The sequence below is a fragment of the Rhinatrema bivittatum genome, chromosome 1 (genome assembly GCF_901001135.1).
Source record: "Rhinatrema bivittatum chromosome 1, aRhiBiv1.1, whole genome shotgun sequence".
NCBI classification, from domain to species: Eukaryota; Metazoa; Chordata; class Amphibia; order Gymnophiona; family Rhinatrematidae; genus Rhinatrema; species Rhinatrema bivittatum.
Window position 1 is genome coordinate 319,232,314 of NC_042615.1, and position 22,225 is coordinate 319,254,538.

The window sequence follows — 22,225 nt, forward strand, 5'->3', positions numbered from 1 at the left end:
TATGGTGATTGACTTATAAAGAATTCTGAAATGGATGGGCAGCCAGTGTAAATCTTTAAGAATTGGGGTGATGTGCTCTCTTCTCCTTGTATTTGTTAGAATTCTAGCTGCCGTATTTTGAACCATTTGTAGCGGTTTGGTATGTGCTGATGGGGTACCTAATAATAAAGAATTGCAATAGTCTAGCTTGGAGAAGATTATTGCTTGTAGGATAGTCCTGTAGTCATGAAAGTGGAACAGTGGTCTTATTCTTTTTAGAACATTCAGTTTATGGAAGCAGTCTTTAGTGGTTTGGTTTATGAATGCTTTTAGGTTAAGCCTATTATCGATGATTGCGCCCAAATCTCTTACTTTTATTGTTTGTAGATTAGTTGGAAAGATTGAGGGGGTGTGGCTTATTTCAGATGATATGAGAAGAAGTTCTGTTTTTGAGGAATTTAGGATTAAATTCATACTGGAAAGGAGGGAGTTGATTTCTTGTAGACAATATTCCCAAAGATCGAGGGTTTTTTTGATGGATTCTTTGATTGGTATCACAATCTGGACATCATCTGCATAAAGGTAGTGTTTAAGGTTCAAATTGTTTAATAGATGGCAGAGAGGGAGGAGGTAGATGTTAAAGAGGGTGGGAGAGAGGGATGAACCTTGGGGAACTCCTTGAGATGAAGGGTAGCGTTTAGATTCTTTACTGTGTATTTTTACCTTGAAGCCTCTGTTTTTCAAGAATGAGTGGAACCAGGACAGTGCAGAACCTGTTATGCCGATGTTCAATAGTTGGTTAAGGAGCATGGAGTGGTTAACAGTATCAAAGGCGGCTGAGTGGTCCAAGAGAATCAAAAGGTAGGACTGGCCTTTATCTAGGCCTAGGATGAGGTAGTCTGTTAAGGAAATTAGTAGAGATTCTGTGCTTAACGATTTCCTGAAGCCATATTGTGAAGGGTGGAGAATTTTGTGGTCTTCCAGGTAGTCTGATAATTGAGAATTAACCAATTTTTCCATGACTTTAGCAATGAATGGGAGGTTTGAGATAGGGCGAAAGTTGGAGGGGTCGTCTGGATCTAATTTTGGTTTTTTTAAGAGCGGTTTGATTGATGCCATTTTGAGGTCATCAGGGTAGAGTCCTTTAGATAAAGAGCAATTTATTATGTCTGCCAGAGCTTTGGATATGGTGTCCGGAATAAGGAGGAGTAATTTGGAAGGGATTTGGTCTAATGGGTGTGTCGATGGTTTCATCTTTTTCAGTATTCTAAGGATCTCAGAAGTTGTAATTGGTTCAAATGAATTGAGTGAGATGTGTTTGTTATGGTGTATATAGGTGCTGTGTGAGGAAGAAGTATTGGGTGAATTTTTAGAAAGGAGGTTAGCTATTTTGTTGTTGAAGAAGAGAGTAAGCTCCTCTGCTTTTTCTTGTGCTTTGTTAAATGGAATGTCAGGAGTTTGGATTTGAGTTAAATTGGAGACGTAGGTAAAAAGGGCTTTAGCATCAAAGATCATATGATGGATCTTATGAGCATAGAAGTCTCTTTTGATTTTTTGCAAGGAATTTTTGTAGTTGTGGAGAGCAAGTTTGTAGGTAGAAAGGGTGGACGCTGAAGGAGATTTGCGCCATTTGCTTTCTTTCCGTCTGAGGGAAAGTTTTAGATTTTGTAGTTCTTCATTAAACCAAGGTTGTTTTTTTGGAATGTTGTGTTTTAGTTTTTTTGTTATTAGAGGACAGAGTTTATTAGCTGCAGTTTCTGTAATATTATTCCATGAGTGAAGTGCCGAATTTGGAGAGGAAAGGTCCATGTGGGGTAGTTCTAAGACTAGGTGGTTGTGGAGGTCCTCGGATGCACAAATTTTCCTGTAGGAGAATTGTTGAGGAGGGGCGGGGTGCTGTTTTTTTTGTGCCAGTGTGATGGTGGTTGAGATTAGCGAGTGGTCCGACCAGGGTATTGGTTTGCAGATCGGTTGAGTTGAGTTAGCAATACCAGAATTGGTGAAGATAAGGTCCAATATATGACCTGCTTTATGGGTGGGTTTCTTGATAATCTGATTGAAACCTAAAGCAGACAAGGCGGTAATGAAAGTTTTCCCATTTGTAGATAGAGATGGATTGTTGACATGTAAATTGAAGTCACCAAGTATAATTGCTGGAGAATCTAAATTAATGTGGGAGACTATTAGTTCCAGAAGAGGAGAGGCATCTAAGTCAAGAAGGCCTGGGGGGGGCATATACAAGAAGGATTTGGAGATGGTTTGATTTGAAAAGGCCTGTTTCCAGTTTGGTAGAAGAGTTGACAGAGTATTGGGTGAAATTCAAATCTTTTTTGGTAGCAAGAAGAATTCCTCCACCTTTTCTTTTCTGTCGGGGAATGGAGAAGAAGTCATATGAATGAGTAGGTAATTGGTTAATTAGAGCAGTGTCTGTTGATTTGAGCCAAGTTTCTGTTATGGCACAAACGTCTGGATTTTCTTCTAGGAGAAGATCATTGAGAATGGGGGTTTTCTTAGTGATGGATTGTGCATTGAATAGAAATAATGAGAATAATGTTAGTCCAAGCAATTGTGTAAAAGGGGAAGCCATGATGGGAATGAGGGCTTTATAGGTGTGAGGATGAGAAGTCCCAAGATAGTTACTAATTGCATTGTGTCTTCTGTGATGAAGAATCGGAATTGGGAGACCGTGGAGCATGATGGTAAGAATATGTCAGAGGTCTAATTGTTATTGTAGAAGAGTAATGTTAGAGATCTGCTATGTGAATGGTGTAGAGAGGTAGGAATATTCACGGTGGTTGATTGTGATTGAGGCTTGAGTGAGAGGTGGAGTATGATTGCGGGTAGCTTGTAGACTTAGAGAGTAGATGAGTGAATTAAAGAACTGGTAGTTGAAGATGAGAGGTGGACATTCAGCATCAGACTTCGCGTGCTTGTTGAAAGCTGAGTGCTTGGAGGTTGTTGTCTGATGCTGGTTGGAAGCTGAGTGCGGTAGTACACTTTTCTGGACGTTCTGCAGTGTAGGAGCAGGAACTAGGGTTGTAAATGGACCTTTGATAGATTTCAACAGCTCCGAGTTGGAGGGAGCGATTGGACTCTCAATGATATGGGGTGGGGAGGTTGACCAGCTTGAGAACCTGAAGGGCTGAGCCGTATCAGGTTCCTATATAGGGGCTGTCCTGCGGGGCTACACTAAGGGGCACACAAAGGGGCAGGCCCCTTTGTCACGCCCCTTTGGCGCGCGGCGCCTGGGTAGCAGTGAGTTTAAATGTCCCTCTCAGCGTCTGATAGGCCGAGATCAGAAAGTAGGCGGGACTTCGGGCTGACGTCGGCAGCGTGATCGGTGGCCGGATTCGCCGGGGGCAAGGGAGAATCGAATGGCCTTACCCCGACGGGTCTGGGCGCCGATCGCACAGGCCTCTCTCCTCTCGATCATGGCAGCAGCGGCAGCAGCAGCAGCGGAGGTCCGTAGATGTTAGCAACGGCGCCTGGGGAGCAGTGAGTTTAAATGTCCCTCTCAGCGTCTGATAGGCCGAGATCAGAAAGTAGGCGGGACTTCGGGCTGACGTCGGCAGCGTGATCGGTGGCTGGATTCGCCGGGGGCAAGGGAGAATCGAATGGCCTTACCCCGACGGGTCTGGGCGCCGATCGCGCAGGCCTCTCTCCTCTCGATCACGGCAGCAGCGGCAGCAGCAGCAGCGGAGGTCCGTAGATGTTAGCTTGCAATATATTGCGCTTGCTCACGGGACAGGCCCGGGAGAGGCTCCACTCACCTCCTGGTGCAGGCTTGAGAAGCTGCCAACACTGCCGAGTCATGCTGTGCTGAGTGGTCTCTGCTGGCACTGTTCCAGCGCAGCCCATCCTCTAAGCTGCCGCTCTTGCTGCAGACCTGCACTGCTGCTCTGAGGCAGGAGAGACGCCACCTCTGCCTTCTACGCGGCTTTAGGGTCACCGACTTCTGCCTCTCGATTACTCCTGTGCCCTTAGGGGCAGATTTTCAAAGGGATACGCGCGTAACCCCCGAAAAGCTGCCCTTCCACCCCCTGCGCGCGCCGAGCCTATGTTGCACAGGCTCAGCGGCGCGCGCAAGCCCTGGGACGCGCATAAGTCCCGGGGCTTTCCTGGGGGGGGCGTGTCGGGGGTGTGTTGCGGCGGTACGTCATTGGGGGGCGTGGCCACAGGTGTGGTTCCGGCCCGGGGGCGTTTCGGGGGGCATGGCTGAGGCCTCCGAAACTGCTCCCGGGCCGGGGAATCACGCGCCAGCAGCCGGCCGATGCAGGCGTAACTTTTATAATAAAGGTGGGGGGGGGGGGGTTCAGATAGGGCTGGGGGTAGGTTAGGGAGGGGTAGGTGGGGGGAGGCAGAAGGAAAGTTCTCTCCGAGGCCGCTCTGATTTCGGAGCGGCCTCGGAGGAAACGGAGGCAGGCTGCGCAGCTCGGTGCGCAGGCTGCCGATTTTGCGCAGCCTTGTATGCGCCGACCCTGGATTTTTAAAAGATATGCGTGGCTACGAGCGTATCTATTAAAATCCGGCGTACTCTTGTTTGCGCTTGAGTACTTTTTAAAAATCTGCCCCTTAGCGTGTACCTCTACTCTCAATTTAAATGAACCATGGCAGGAAAAACCCCACGGCCCTCCCTGATGTCATTCCTGCAGCCCTATAAAAGGGCTTCTCTTCCAGTCTCTTGTTGCCTTCGCAAGGAGATGCTTCATCTCTGGAGTTCCTGTACCAGCTCTTTGCTCTTCCTGTTCTTCGCTCCTTCAAGATCTTCATGTTTCATGTTCTTCATGAGAGCTCCTCTATTTTCCTTGTGCCATGATTTTGGTCTCTTGACTGTCCCTGTATCTTCTGTTTCTGATGTCAAGTCCTCGCTTGTTCTTGATGTGAAGTTTTCTGAGTCTTCAGTAAAGTTCTTCATGTTCCAGCCTCTTCTCCCAGACCCGCCTTCCAGGTCTTCTCTCTCGTTTGTCCTCCAGGTGTGCCAACAATGTGGTCCATGACCAACCCATGGCAGGATGTGTAGGGCACCTTGTGGCACAAGGCCTGTCTCCAATTCCATCTACACTGCGACAAGTCCTCAGAGTCCATCCTTATAAAGTTCCAAGTTCCAAGTCAAGTTCTGAGTTCCGAGTTCCTAGTCTTGTTCCTAGTTCTGGTCTCGTGGAGCTTCTCCAGCCAGCGGATCTCCTTGTTTCTTGCCATGTTCCTCATTGCGAGTGATGTTCCTCATTCCAAGTGATGTTTCAGCTTCCTTCCATGTCCAGAGTCTGCTCCGCCTCGGGCATGGTCTGCAATCAGCCCACAGGTGCAGTGGTGCAGGGCTCTTTTGAACCTTTAACTTGAACCTTAGTCTTCGTCTAAGTTCCAAGTCTTCAGTGCCTTGACAATTCCTTGTTTCCAGAGTCACCTTCCATCCTCGACCTCCATCTGACCTGATGCACAAGCAGTTCCTAAGCGGCAAATCCAGAAGGTTATTGAGTGGCTGGAGGACTACCCCAGAGACCAGCATTGCATTGCTGGGTCTCACTCCTGTGCATGCAGGTTCAGCAGAGGCTTGAGTGTTCCAAGTCTCCAAGTGTTCCTAAGCTTCTGCCCTGCCCATGCCTGGATGTGCTCGCCTACCCACAATGTATAACTTGGAGCCTTGCCTTGGGGTTGTGCCATGGTCAAGGGCTCATGCTCTCCCGTCAATCAGGCCTTGAGCCTGACCGCAACAGATTGTGAAGGCCATGAGCTCGGTGAACATGTCCCTGTGACAGGCCTATGTTGTCTGGATTTTTTTGCATCTTGTTCCAGTCTTGAACTTTGTCCAAGCCTTGTTTTGCTTCGAACTTTTTTTTCTCTTTGACCCGCAGGATGCACCTGCATTTGTTTCTGGAGTTTTTTGGTTTTTTTTTAGAATCTGCAAGAGACATCTGCACCCAGGTTTTTCAACTTCTACAGCTGTTCCAGATCCTCTGGTTCTCTCTCTTCTCCCTTTTCATTTATGACCTGCAGGAGGCACCTGCATTTGTTCCTGGGTTTCTTTATGACCTGCAGGAGGCACCTGCACCCAGGTTTTGCTCACGTTTTTCAGCTTGTCCAACTCTTCTGGTTCTCTCTACACCTTTTCTGCCTATGACCTGCAGAAGGCACGTGCATTTGTTCCTGGGTTCCTTCACGATCTTCAGGAGGTGCTGTACCCAGGTTTGTTCAAGTTCTTTCTGGATCTCTATTCACTATTTTGCCTACGACCCACAGGAGGCACCTTCATCCAATTCTTGTTCAAGCTGATCCAAGTTTTCTGGTTCCCTTTGCAGCTTCAGCTTTCATCTCACTCTGTCTTCAACTGTTTCAAGGCTTCGATTACTCTCCAATCTCATGCTTCACATTGTGCAAGCCATCACTAGTTACAGGCCATCAGTCTTGCCTTCCCAATCCCTAGCTAAGAATATAAGGATCAATGATGCCTTTGGATTTTACTTGTCTTCTACATCTAACCTAACAAAAATTTCTGGATTAGAAAGTCCTGGGCTTAAGATTACATCATTTCCAGTAGAATATCAACCAACTTTCTGCATATGGATTTGTAAGGAGCTACCTCCAACTCTAAAAGTTCACCTCCACTGCTACTCATATTTCCACTTTCCAATGTCTGTCTTTCAGCAACTCTTCTGAGTCTGAATAACTAATGTGCTCTGGCTGCGAGAAACTAATTAGTATTCCAATACTGCTTGGTCGGCTGTTAATGCCATCACCACCAACAGCACAATGGACTTAGCAATGGTATTCCTATTTAGCCCTGAAAAACTGCCATAGACTTCTTCTGGCGCAAAACACTCTAAATTGGGACCTGCCAGTGATGATCATGGTATCTTATCATAAAAGCTGATTATTTTTTACAGAAGAGCCTTTTGGGCCAGCACCCTTACTAATGAGTCTAAATTGAGAATGTTTTCCCACCACGTTTATGACTTTCATGATTACTTTGAAAGTATGCACCTTACAGTATAATTATCTATAGGCTCTGCAGTCTTATGCTTGCTGGGATTCCACTTCTGCCACAAATCATCTTAAGAGCAACTATTAACCATGGAATTTTCCAGACTCTGATACTGTCTTGTAAGTGGATGAATCAGCCATTGTAAGGGAGAACATCAGTATGACTTTTCACTAACATCATTTTCCATGTGCAAGTTTCATTCAATCCCATTGAGTGCTCTTCAGACCAGCTCAAGAGTGACCTCTGTATGGAAGCAAAGTATCCGTAGCCATCCTATGATTATAAGGGTAATAGAAGTTCAAACTATTAAAGGAATGTTTGAGCTAATATGCTACTGGTTGAGATTCCATTCTTCCATAATCTGAGAACTAGTCCTACCAAGAACAATGCCAATGTGTGTAATGGAAAGAGAAAAAAAGTCAATTCCAGATTTTCATTGTCCTCCTGCCGACGCTTCAGCTATATACAATAGAACCCACTGTTGATTTGCAGCTTGCTTTCCAGTGGATTTTGGAACAAAGGATTAAATTCTCTTTTCTAGCCATTTTTTAGCCAGCGGTATATGTTATCCTTTAACTCTGGTTCATGTCCTGTGACTGACTACATTTCTACTACAACTGTGAGCCACAAAATCTTGTACCATCTGCTCAGGATTAATGCATTATTCAAATTTAGACCATAGTCAACTACAACAGTCCCTGGAAGTATTCCCATTCTACAGGAGATGTTAAGATCTATAACTGCATATCCAAGTTCTCCAGATCAGTCTCTCTCTCATGTGTGATTGGTTACTCATCGTTTTTGTAGCTGGCAGTTCCATCTATTCATCTACCATGCTTATTACTGGCATCAGCCTTAGAAGCAAGATCCTGCAACTAATCCTTACAAACACTAAAGTTTTCAAACATATAACCCCTGTTTTAAAAAATTTACACTGCCTCCCCATCACTTACTGTTCTCAATATAAAACGTTATCATTAATACATAAAACCTTATATAACAAGAAAATGGAATGGCATACCACAGCAATACCACATACTTTATTTATTTATTTACCTTCTTTACTCTATTTACTTCCAAGCTGTAAAGCCTCCAAGTTATAGTCCTTGTTCAATGTAACTTTTTTGCTCTCTTTTTGATTATAATTTACTGTTCAGTTTTTTGTTACTAGTTTCTCTATTCCCTGTTCGATGTAAACCGATCTGATATGGTATTCAACCATGAAGCTCGGTATAGAAAAATGTGAAATAAATAAATAAAATAAAAGCAAGCACTACACTTCCACACACCTCAAAGAAACACCAGATTTGCCAGCAATGGAACCTTACCCATCCCTTCACCACAATCAGCCCACCTCAATTCTGTTAGACAAAGAGCCTTGCCAATCGCAAGTCCACAATTGTGGAATTCATAGCCTCAAGAACTCAGAATAGAACCTAACACCAAAATATTTTAAAAAGGTATCAAAACCTGGCTCTTCCAACAAGCCTTCACCTAACATTACCTCAATTTTACCTTTTTTAGTTACTTTATTTACAGAATTTTATCTGAATATTAGTATTTTAAGAATTTTATGCACTTTCATTTTAGCTTTTAATATTTAATTTGTATCTTAAGACATGATAGTTCTACAGTACATGATGATAAGTGATCATTTTATGATGTAACAGATTTATATTTTATGATATGATAGATTTTAAATGTTTTATTGTAACACCTGTTTTTCTATTGAATGTTTTACCTTTTGTAATGTAAACAGATGTGATTTATTTTTGAACGTCGGTGTATAAAAAAAACCCCCAAAAACAAATAAATAAATAATCAACTAAGTAGCGCCTGGGAAATATTCACTACTTGACCTCCATTCCTGGAATGATTAAGTGAGAACCTGAAGTATTGCACCAATTATTCCGATACACTTTAAAACAAAACCTGAGCTTTCAGTAGTGTCTTGTTCAAGTTTACAGCTACAGATTTTATTCAAGCCAAAGCTTTGTTTTCCTCTCAGTCTGCAGTTATGTTTTCATTTGCATTCGCAATGATGTCTTTGTCTGAATTATTAGCCATGTCCATCTGAGTCTGCATTTTTGTCATCTCCAGTTTGCCCTGAATGGTACCTCGCTTTAGTTCCTGAAACCAAGCATCTTCAGATTCTGCCTTTGGACCCTCCATTCCTCTTGCTGGTATAAGGAATATACCTTTGTTTCCTCTCAAGACAAAGGAGGTTTGAGGAGGGGGTTTTGAGCAGGGGGTACTGTTGCACCTGCGAGCAGCTCCACTCCCTGCCCGGCGAGGCCAGGAGAAGCCTCCGATACTGCTGAGCCATGCTGCTGCTCCCAAGCGGTGCTATGTCGTCTCTGCTGGTGCTGTTCTGGCATGGCCAATTCTCCACGCTGCTGTCATCACCACAGACATGCGCTGCCGCTCTGCGGCAGGAAAGACACCATCTCTGCCTTCTTTGCGGCCTGGGGGCTGCCGACTTCTGCCTCTCCATCGCTCCTGCTTCAGCGTCTCCGCTCTCAATTTAAAGGGACTGCAGCAGGAAAAGCCCTGCAGCCCTGTTGAAGTCATGCTTGCAGCCCTATATTTATTTATTTGTTTTTATTTTGTATACCGAGCATTCAGTCATAGCCGTCACATCGGTTCACATACAACAATAATGATAAACAGTTACAATGTGAAAATAGAAATAATGGTGTTATATAGAATAGAGAGAACTAAAGTGGAGAGGAAAAATGAGAAAGAATAAAAGTAGAGTAAAATAAAAATAGAGTAAAAAATATAAATAAATATAAAATATATATAAGGGCTTCTCTGCCAGTCCCTTGTTGCCTTTGTTCTCTCTATACAGAAAGAGGACAGCTCTTACGACACAATGGACTCTGCCTCAACAGTTTTCCGACTGCTTCCCTGCCACAAGTTGAAAGGGATAATGCAGTCTGTTTCTGCTTGTTGATTTCAGGAGGTGGGTGGGAATCCTGCCCAACTTCTAGCTTGGCAAAGCTGTACCATGCCTAGAGATTTTCAGGGGAGTGGTGGAAGAGGCAGTGCAGTGGTATCCTATAGGAAGTGGAACTCCATGTGTGAAGAAATTATCTATTTTTCATAGATGACAGCAGTGATTCATCGTTTCAGTGGTATTCCAATGATGATGATCCAAATTTTCTTCCAAGGGATGATGACTGCTCTGAATCTGAAGATCACATTTCTCATAGAGTTTCAACCAGCAATGATGGGGAGGAGTTGGTGGTGCCAGTAGACAAAATGCAAAGTCCTTCAGTGGCACAGGGAAGAGGAGCAAGGAGTAGCAGGCATGGTAGAAGTAGACCTAGGGCTTCACATTCAAAGGAACAATGGCCACCAACCTCTGAGAACATCCTGGATGCTGACAGCATACGGCGCAGAAATGGCAGGTGATAGCAAAAAGCTCTAGAGCAAGTGTGCAGCAAAATGGCAGCCAAAGACATTGTGCATGAATGAGATGGGCCAACATGAGCAAGCCGGAGGGACAATATTTCAGAATCCTTTGTCCTTTTTATTCCTGACAATATTTTATCAATAATTTTGAGAGAAACAAACAGAGGTGAATCATTCAGGGTGTGGAACTTAAGACGTCTTGAGAACAAAAAAATATGAAAGTAGCTGGATGATATTCAACTTAAAGCATACATAGGACTCCTAATTTTGAAAGGCTTGTTCCATGGTGGCCATAAAGCTCTCAACATGTCATGGTCTCCTTGCACATAGCTTCCTTATTTTCATGCCATGATGTCTGAAAAGGATCCAACAAATATGGCAGTGCATGAGTGTTTTGCTAATGAAGTTACACTGCAGGAAATGAGAGCGGTGGTACAAGTTTGCTGTATTCCCTGATGTGTGGACGTTGTTTGTGAAGTGGCTTCAAAAATGGTATGTGCCAGGGATACATCTGACTGTGAATGAGCAGCTGGAATTTTTCAGGAGTCAGAATCCCTGTGTCTAGTAAACCCTCAAAATATGATATCAAGATTTGATTGAGCTGCGATGTGGCAGCATCGTTCCATCTGAAAAAGGGTATCTAATTTGGCAAACAAGCTGGAGAAGAACAGCAGAGTTAGACAAAAACTTGATTACTCTGTTACAAATCAGGAAAACATTGTTGTGAGTGATAGCTTTTCCACTCGCACAGACCTAGCAGAAAAATTGCTAAGTGAAAACTTGACCTACTGGCATCATCAGTAGGAAAAAGGCTGTTTTCATTATCCAATTAGAAACTGCACTCAATTAAAATGAAGAATGAAAGACTGAGTCAGTTGTACTGGGATCTAAGTTAGCAGATTGCAGGTTTACACAGATGTTTTAGACCTGAAATATTTGCACTAGATTTGTAAGCACATCCATATCATTCATTCAGACATTGTTCCAGAAATCTTGCCTTCAAGCATTAAAAGGATTAAGGGATGAATTTTCAAAATGTTATGTGCATTAAAAAGTTGCTATTTTATAAGATGCTCTCGTGCAGGGAGGTAATTTTCAAAGGAATTATGCATATAAATATAACATACTACCATAGCAATTTTTAAAAGCCACTTACTCAAGGTAAGTGCACTTAACGCAGATAAAACCTATTGACAATTCAATGGCATATATTGTAGCAATTTTCAAAAGCCCACTAAATGGGTAAAATACATTTGAACATTTAAAAGCCAGTTTTAACCATGTAAATGCTTTTGAAAATCAGACCCATAGATTTACCAATTTACTTGTATAATTTTACACCTAATTATCTGGCATAAGTAATATTAAATGTGTTTATTGATGTACTATTGACTGGGTGGGAGAACTGGGAGCTCAGGTTCAAAAACTAGGAGGGTCTTGATGATCTGGAAAAGGACTGGGCGAAGTGGTGAACTGATTGGTAAAACTAATAATTTCACTTAAGTGCGCATGTTTTAAAATATACTGACTTATGCATGTAAATCCCAATATATGCGAGTAAGTGCTACTTTATTTCCATGATACAGTATATTCTTAAACAGGTAGGAGAAGTATGTGCGTTCAGTTCGTTGATATATGTTCTTTCAATGCACTGCATGAATTCACGCATGTCTGCAAATTTGCATAGGTTGCCAGGTAGAAATACGCATATTTTATAAAACACATGCATGTGACACGCGTAGATTTTAAAATACTAGCATAGATCTGCTCGTGGCCATATACATGTGTAGATGCTTCTGTATGCATTTGTTTGAAACTTATCTTTCCTGAGAATATTAGTATATTTTGAAAAAAAAATGCAACCTAGAGTGCTTGAAGGACTTGGGAATTATTAGAAAGGGAATGGTGAATAAAACGGAAAATGTCATAATGCCTCTGTATCGCTGCATGGTGAGACCGTATTTTGAATACTATGTACAATTCTGGTTGCCACATCTCAAAAAAGATATAATTGTGATGGAGAAAGTACAGAGAAGGGCTACCAAAATGATAAGGGGAATGGAACAGCTCCCCTATGAGGAAAGACTAAAGAGGTTAGGACTTTTCAGCTTGGAGAAGAGATGACTGAGGGGGGATATGATAGAGGTGTTTAAAATCATGAGAGGTCTAGAACGGGTAGATGTGAATCGATTATTTACTCTTTCAGATAATAGAAAGACTAGGGGGCACTCCATGAAGTTAGCATGTGGCACATTTAAAACTAATCGGAGAAAGTTCTTTTTCACTCAACGTACAATTAAACTCTGGAATTTGTTGCCAGAGGATGTAGTTAGTGCAGTTAGTATAGCTGTGTTTAAAAAAGGATTGGATAAGTTCTTGGAAGAGAAGTGCACTACCTGCTATTAATTAAGTTGACTTAGAAAATAGCCACTGCTATTACTAGCAACAGTAACACGGAATAGACTTAGTTTTTTGGGTACTTGCCAGGTTCTTGTGGCCTGGATTGGCCACTGTTGGAAACAGGATGCTGGGCTTGATGGTCTAACCTAGTATGGCATGTTCTTATGTTCTTATTACAATCTTTTTTAAGTAGTTCTGTTTATTGATTTTTTCCCCCAACAAGAAAACAACAGATAACATTCAGTTTGTACTTCATCAGCAAAAGTTTAATTAACAGAACTCTCTCTGCTAATCCTCCAGAGCATGCACAGAATAGCCTCCCTTTGTTTTGATGTGTCCTTTCTTAACTGATTTAGTTGCTCCACATCATTATCTCATGCGTTCTTCAAATACTTCAAAAGCTTTATCCACTCCTTCGCTTGTCTGTGCTTTTTTGTGCAATCAAAAACTTCAGTGAATATCTCCAACTCTCTTTCGCATTTGATGTATCATGTGCTTGCACTGCATGTCCCCTATCTCAGAAATCAGTCCCAGACCTGCCAAATGTATTTTCCTTTCCGTCTGCAATTGTAAATAATTTATTTCTAAAGGAGCTATTTCAGTTTTCTTAGAAACATCTTCCTGCCTGGGGCACACATCAGCTATAAGTTTCTGAAGTGCCAATATGACCATGTACAGCCACCTCTAGGAGGATGTGGACATATCCTCAAACAGGATCAGATTTAACACCACATTTAACTGATCGTAATACGTGAATTAGATCTCTCAGTGTAAATAACATTTATTGCAACAGAAGCATTTTGGGATTCTGCTTGGTGACCTGTACATATTCTGTAGCTTATTATAGTGAAAAGTCAACAGACAAAATTAGAAAATAAAGTAAATATGTAATCGTTATAATGAAGGGGATCGTCATTTGAGGATACTCAATTATGTAACTGGATATGTAGTTCAATTATCACTGACCTCAAAGTTTTATGACCACACATACGAAGTGCTTTAAATATAAAAAGCACTAAAAGCCAAGTCTCACAGATATAGCATGTTTCAAACAGATTTACTCAGCCTTGCCATCCTCTTAAAAAAAACCAAACCAAACAAAACAAAAAAAAAACCCTCTTTCCTGCAGCTATTTTCCATTTTAATATAATACAAAGGGAGGATAATTTTCAAAGAACTCCATGTGGCGCCATATATGCTTGTATATGGCCGTGCAGTGATCTATGCTAGTATTTCATTACCTGTGTGTATCATATAGGTGATTATAAAATATGCATCTCTTTACCCCGCAACATAGGAGGTGAACTTTAAGAGTCACTCGCATTAAAAGGTATATGCGAGCATTAGGGCCGAGCATGAGCGACTCGTATTTTAAAAATGGCCCAATTATGCGTGTATATGCGCACATATGAGTTACAGAACATGCGGGAAAAAGGTGCATAGTCAGGGGCATTCCAGGGTGGAGCCAACATTAATGCATGTAAATATGTATTTCAAATCCAGGGACTGCAGCATGCGGCAAGCTGTTAGCTGCACATATTTAATTATGCTCTTGATGAAGTGTAAGTTTGAAGAAAACTCATGTTAGGCCAAAAACCACTGGGTGGGAGGGGGAGTGCAGACTGAAGAATCAGAAGGGTCTGAATGATGTAGAGTAGGCTGGGCAAACTGGTGGACTAATGGGTCAAACTGGCTAGTTCCGTCACACGCGCCTGTTTTAAAATCTGGCTAGTTGCGTGTGTTAAAAGCAGACAAATTCCCAAGGAAGCACTTGTGTGAATGATTTAAAATCATTCACGCAAATAAAAGCCTTTTCAGACCCCCAACTGAATCTCTATGCAACGACAACCACAGTCAGACATTCTTAGAACATTGTAAATAATTGCTCTTTCTATTAATTTCCTTTAGATTTTCCTTCCTAACCCAGTTTTGGAACACCCTTGTTTTATTGTAACTGCAGACTTTCTGTTCACTTGTTACAGTTTTTTAGTTTATTATCATTTTACATCCCTTGTTAAATGTAAACCAGCATGATGTGATTATTATCTCGAATGCCGGTATAGAAAACCACTAAATAATAATAATAATAAATAATAAAATTCCAGTGCAATGCGCTCCTGCACTCACATGCGCGTAAATGAGCACATGCGCTCTCGTTTTAGGGTTACCGTCCAAGTGTCTGGGTATGCTTACGAATACGTGCAATGCATTGAAAGTATTTCAATTAATTGAACACATGCACTTTTCATACTTACTTTTAAAATACACATGCACACATTTTGCATTAAAAAATAAAGTAGAACTTTCTTGTGTACACGTCGGCATATTTTAAAACATGTGCACATAACCGAAATTAACCAGTTTACCAGCTACTCTACCAGTTCACTTGATCCTTCTCCAGATCACCAAGATCCTCTTGGTTCTTCAGTCGGAACTCCCCCCAGTTCACCTAGATTCTCCCACCTAGCCAATAATACACAATAAGCAAGTCTAATATCAACTATAGCAGATAATTAGCAGGTGTAAAATTATGTAAGAAAGTTGCCAAATGTTTGCTCGTGTCTTTTAAAATAGCAACTAGGGACGGTAACTTAAACAGCTGCATGGGCGTACCTGTATGTACGTATGCCAGCTCATGCGAATGGACATAGCTGTTTTATAACATATGCGCGCATGGTATAAAATCAGCTGTACGCGCATACATGTGCGCACAATTTTATATGGACGTGCTCATATGTGCACAAATCCTGGCTCTACCAAGTAAGTTGGGGGGGGGGGTGGGGGAGGTTTAAAAACAATGCATGCCGATGCAAGAGCCCTTTTTCCCAGTTCACCCAATTAACGGATTGGACCCCCCATTACGTAGCCTCCCTTTTGCCCCGACCCTTAAAATCCCAATGACTTGCCTAGTTTTTTAAAATTTTAATACCTACATAGCAGCAGTAAAGTTACGCAGTAGGGGACCCCGGTGCACGCTTGTGCGCGTAAATACGCGCACATTTCAAGGAAACTTCACGGAACGTACACGTCCCACCCGTGCTCTGCCTAGGCCACATCCATACCCCGTTCCTTTTTTAAACTTTTTGATGTGTGTGTGTGTGTGTGTACCGGGAGATAAGTGCGTACTCGCGTACTTCTTTAAAATACGCACAGCATATGCTGGCCTGATATACTTGTGTATCTCCCGGCTTTGGCACGTGTACGGCTTTTCAAATTCACCTGTATGTGCGTAACTACTGGCCCCCTTCCCTGGAATGCACCAAGGATGCCCTTTTTTTTTTTTACATGCATATATATGCACAAGAAATGTAAAGTATTCATGTACTTTTTACTTTTATTAAAATAGCAATTGTGAGTACAGCTACTTACATGCGTGTATGCTCATTTTTACAAGTGTAACTCTTTGAAAATATCCGCCTAAGGTGTGACCTTTAGAATTAAAGTCCCATATGTCCACGAAAGCCTTTGTTTCCAAGGTTCATTATTAAAAACTTCTCTACATTTATTTTACTCGGTGCCTTTGTCTCCGGTATCTGCTTTCCCAATACTAATACATTTCATAGCTGCAGATATCTGAAATCTGAGTTTGTCAGCTTGGGTTTCTCTTTTGACTGTCTGACCATTAATAATGCATCTCTACAGAATTTATGGATCTCCCTCGGCTCTCTTTAGGGTGAATTTTAAAAGCCTGGTGTGCGCCAAAATGGCTCGCACCGAATGAATTTTAAAAGTCACCCGTGTATGTGCATATCTCCTGCTAAGTGCATAAATAAGAAGTTGAAAATTTGGTGGGGTGAGAGCAGGACATGGGTGTTCCGGGACTTTAGCATGAAATGAGTAAGTATTTACGTGCACAAGCTTGCACCTGGCTCCCCTGCTGTGTAATTTTACTACTGCTATGGATGACACATATAAGTAATAAAATCTAAGCTAGTCAGCGGGGTTTCTAAGTATTGGTGCTAACAGTGTAAAATGTCCTCTAATAATTGACAGGGAACTGAATTAAACCTCTAGAGCAACTAAGGGAGAATTACCTTAACTATATTCATTCTTCTGATTACACTAAGATAAATTTTTACAATTCTCTATTTACAATAATATTGATTTGTGATCAATGTAGAATTCAGCTGAAATAAATTATTTAGGTGTTCTAGAGATGTTTACACTTAAATCTATTTTAATTGGGGGTTTGATAATCTGTTGCAGGACATCTATGCCCATTTGGGTATACACTGGTTTATGCCCATTAATCTGAAGACCAAGCTAAGAACCAAATTATTAACTAATAATTTATCTGGATTTTTCAAATATATCACACAGTCTTCACCCACCCATTTATTACGCTGTTCACCAATGATGAAATCCAAATCTCAAATCTATAAAAACTGGACCAGAGTAATTGGGAAGATAAATGATTACTTGAACTATAAGCTACCAAACTCTTCCTCCTGACCAATTGCCTACAATTGTTTATGAATTTCTCCGGGGATTCTTTCTTACTAAAATAGCTAAATCTTTAGCCACTGAGAAATACAGTACCTGGCTAAGCAGATGAGCAATGCCCAGTTTCTTCAATGTTTATTCCTCCCCTCTAACTACATCCATCACTTGTAAATATACAATATTTGCTGTTTCCTTCAATACAATTGTAAAACTCTTACATTTCACTGCATTGGGTACTCTAACTTCCATGTCATATGTTATAATGTGGCCATTTTCATCTTTTAAATCTCATGTCACTCTAATCCAGCGATAGGCAACTCCTGTCCTTGAGCGCCACAAAAATATGCAAGAGATACATTTGCATGCTCTGGTTCTTTTGTATGGGAATCTATCTCTTGCATAATTCATTCTGGATATCCTGAAAGCCAGACTGGTTTGTGGCACTCGAGGATCAGAATTGCCTACTGCTGCTCTAGTCTTAAATGATTTCAACTCAAGATGATCGGGAGTGCGCAGTTACAGTGAGAACTGAAGTTAGCCAGTCCGGCTAATCTGATTGGTTGGGCAGTTTTCGCGCCAATTTTCAAAGCGTTTAAAGAACCTTGTTTTCACTGTTAACTGTGCACTCCCGGTCATCTTGAGTTGTAATTTATGCAGGTACGTGTATGCTTTGCTAGCTATAATTGTGATAAAGGTTTCCCATCAATTTATCGTTCCACACTATTAATTACTTATGTTTGAATTTTTAGACTTGAAACTTTGTTTGTCCCTTCTGACCGCGGCAAAACAACGGGATCCGTGTCGGGGGACCTGCTGAAGCATTGTAAAGTGTTCTGCAAAAACAAGTGGAGTTGCCGTTTCCAAGTAAAACCTTTATAATAGTACATTGAAATTATCGAATGGACTCTTTCTTTATTCTGCACTGTTTCTACATTTTGGATGTTTTTAGTAAAACCATAACATCCAAACTATCAATGGAGACCAAGGGTTCCACATTCTGTTTCTGCACTACTGAAAAACATTTCTGTATTAGAATATAAAATACATCTTGTAAAGCGGTGGCATATTCTGGGGAAAAAATATCTTAACATTTTCAACATCATATGGAGACGCTAGTTCTTTTTTCTAGTTTAGTAGGTTCAAAGCATACATATTAACCATGTTTATATTTGACAACATTTTTGCAGAAATCTTGGGAAGAATAAAGTTCCAATCTGTTGCCCTAAGACACATAAGTAAAAATTGCTCTCTTTTTTTTTTTTTTTTTGAGTAGCTCCTACCACATCAAGAACTCCTCTAACCTTTAATTTTTCAAATCACTCTTCCCTAAGTTTAAAGAATAGCCTCAATATCCAGTCCGGGATGGCTCCAAGACAAAATTCACAATTAGAGTTGCTGGAGTTACAAAGTTCCCCCAGGACCCTCAAGAAAAGCTGTAAGATCGAGACTGTCAGAAGAGAATTGAGTACATTCAAGTTTGACTTCAAAATTGTGCTCTTTTTTAGGTAGAGACAAATAAACTTTTGAAATCGGAGGCACAGTCTCAGAAGTGATTTTCAAAATTTCCAGCAAATATTTTTTTAAACATTTCGCCAGGAGAATATTTTTCAGATTTAGGAATGTAAGTTTTTGCATTTAAAAATATTCTCACAACATATTCCAACTTTTTAGGTGAAATGTATTGTCTTTAACCATGAAAGATTCAGCTCTAGTCTCCAGCCTCTTAGTTCAGTCTAACAATGCAGATTCCTGGACAAAGACCTCAGCCATGAGAGAGAGAATCTGAGTAATTGGCTAAGCGAACTGCCCAATCAAAGACTTACCCAACCCTTCAATAGCAAGCCATATTGTTTCCAAAGAAAAATACTTTGGTCTAACCCATAGAGAACTTCTGTTTGCTCAGGCTTTTCCATCACTACAGTGACTGGGGCTGGATCTGCATTCGGGTCCCAGAATTGATGACTTCACCTGAAGTATCAGTGTGGCCCTGTTCCGGCCTGCTGGAACCAGCAGTTGCCACTGCAATGAGCATCAGGGCTTGCGAGACTGGTGATATCATCAAGTTACCGCTCCAGTGTCTCATAGCCCTGCACTCGGGGGGGGGGGGGGGGGGGGGGGGGTCACCAGGCATCTTCCAAACCTCTGGGCTTGAAGAAAAACCTTCATGGCTAGAGAGAACTGAAGGACGTTCTGGTCCTGCTTCACTCCCCAATGGAGGCAGCTTGTGTCAATGCTGCCCATAGAACAAAACAATCAATTGGTGAAGGAGCAGAGACAGATCCAAGATCAGCAGGAACAATCCAGGTCTTATCCATCCCTTTCACCATTAAAGGCAAGCTTGTAGCAGGGAATAAACAAAGACCGGGAGTAAGCCAGGAACTTGGCTATAGCATGTCTACCACCTTGGTCACTCTCCCCCATCCCCAACCCAGGGAATCATCTTTAAGTTTATGAGTCTAATTTCACTGCTATGAATATATAGAATTTTTGAAATTGCCTCTTATTTAGCCACGTCCATCATTAGGAGTTCAAGTAAGCTAATGTGTTCCTAGGTTGACCCTCACACAACTGAACAAAGGACTGAGAGGAATAGGTCCTAATAGGGGTAGGTCTATAATAAAAGGGGTACACATGGACTCCCCCCAAAAATTAAACACAGGCCAGTGACACCTTAAAGATGAACAGACTTATAGCGACACATGCTTTCCAGGACAAGAATTCACTTCCTGCATATGATGGACTCTCATCTTCAAAAGCTCATGCCTCAGTTTATCTGTATGTTGCCAACTGCCTGTGTGTCACTTTTCCTTTCACAGATACTGACCATGCGGAAGTTTCATCTCAAAAGTTATAAAATATAAGAATTAAAATGCATTGGGCCAAACAAAGAAAGTCTAAGTAACAAAGATGCCAGGAGATGAATCAACTGAGTCAAGAAACAGACATGCTGATATTTTGAAGAGTCTAGCTAGTGTTTTTGCTGCTTTTAATACAGCACTGTACTCAAAGGTTCAAAAAATGTATAGCTTTGGCCATCAAGAAATTCCATGTAGCCATATTTAGAATAATTAATTTTAAAAGGAAAAAAAACCAATCCCATATTTTGGAAGTCAATTACCCATTTCTTTTCATAGATTTATATAGGAATACAAATCTGGGAATGTACATGCTGGAAGATCAGGAAATATAAATACTCCAGGAACCATCCTGGTTTCCAAGACTCAGATCATCACGGGTGCATGTGAACCACAGGCAGGAGCGGCTTCTTTCTTTCAATCATTCTTTATAGTGATAAAAGCCAGCTAAAATATGAAAATCTGGTTGGGGGTAAAATGAGCCCCCACCCTAGTGTGTGCTGATTTAGAAATATCCAGGCCCGGTTCACATATGCCTTGGATTTTCATAACTTCACCCCTTCACTAAGGTAACTTGAGCCCTAAAGGCCATGAATAGAAGGCTCTGAACTGAAATGGCCACTCCCAGCAGGTGAACCACGGCATGCATGTTTCTGGCAAATGCTTCCACACCAGCACTAATCAGGCCATTGTGAGAATACTGCACACTGTTTATTCTTCCACTGTTAAAAGACAGCTTAAAATGTCACATTTTTAAAGGGGTAAACATCAAAAGGTTACAAAGCACACTAGGACATGTGATCCTGCCGCATACCAAAGTGACTGCTGGAGTGCCAAAACCTCACAATAGCAACACGCCTTCCAAATGAGCGTAAAAGTACCTTTCATTTGTGTCTGGAGGATTACAAGGTGCATTAGCAGTGCACTCCCACATCCTTATGGGTTGGCAGGGGCCACGTTTATGATGCTGGTTGCTTTTCTAACAGGGCCTGGCCTTACTTACCGCACACACGAAGCAGGTATCATGCCAGGTGGCACCCAGGGCTTCCAAAAATCTGTCCCCGGCTTCTATGGGAAACTCGCAGCCGTGGCACATTGTACCAAAGAGGGAATAGTAATCTGAGGAAGGAAGAGAGTGAAACTTAGCAAACTCTGTCAAAATGTATCACCTTTAACTTCGGCCCTCTGCACGACGGCATCATTCAGCATGCTGCTGGTCACCCAGCAGTGCTGGGAAAAGACAGAGATGCAGGCTGGATATTCTTAAAGGCAGCTGTAAAGAGTCCATGGAAGACTGGATCTTTGGGAAGGACACACAGGACTGAAACCAACAATATATTCTTTTAGCAATAGCATAATTCAACGCTGTGTGTCTATTTGGAGCAGGTACTATTGGGAAACAAGGAAGCAGAGGGGGTCACACTAAATCAGTCTTTTCTGCAGTACTTCCATGTTATTAACAAGGCAAGCAAAAATATTAAAAAAAAAAAAAAAAGGGGGCTGAAAAAATGGGCAGCAATTCAAGCTCATGAAACAAAAATCTAGCAGTAAAACACGCACTACCAGCTTTTTGAAAGCAAATGAAAGTGAGCAACATTGAGTTGAAGAGCCCCCCTCCTGCCCATTTTAGCAGGAAATAATAAAAACAATACATATTTTAGATGTAATGATGGTATTTCCAGAGGCCCAGGAAAATGGCCAGTTATAAAACTGCTTACTGAGTGCAACAAGTTCTGTATACACATCAGTTTACCGACATTAAGGGGGAGCCATTCCCAGGGGAGGGATTTGCACTTACACGCTTAATTTTCAAAATATGCCAGAACGTTTCTTTGGTGTAATTATTCGCAGGTAAAATCTGGTGGGCTGATTTTCAAAACAGATGTAATTTATTTGTGTATTTGCTGTGAAATGTATTCGGACTGTTCCAAAATTATCCCCAATGTGACTGCCAGGATCTCTGGTAGGCACATTTTTTTCCCCTAAAGTCCCATCCCATCAAAATAAACAATAAAATAACGTTTCCTATATCCTGTGTGACATATCTCAGTCACAGTGTGCTCGCTTGGCTCATACTGCAAGCATTCCAATGCAGGCAAGTGCTATCTTCACATTCAAGTTGGCATAATCTGGCGACTTACTGCAATTAGAA

General features: G+C 41.6%; 1 protein-coding gene across 17 annotated transcripts in view; it reads right to left on the reverse strand.

Moving 5' to 3' along the window:
- PDLIM5 (PDZ and LIM domain 5) overlaps positions 1–22,225 on the reverse strand; it is a 423,776-nt gene that overhangs the window by 21,489 nt on the left and 380,062 nt on the right. For all 17 annotated transcript variants that reach the window (XM_029597605.1, XM_029597592.1, XM_029597612.1 and 14 more), the window contains one exon: positions 21,077–21,192. In XM_029597605.1, the coding sequence (XP_029453465.1) occupies positions 21,077–21,192 (116 nt within the window). The remainder of the gene's footprint in view (positions 1–21,076; positions 21,193–22,225) is intronic.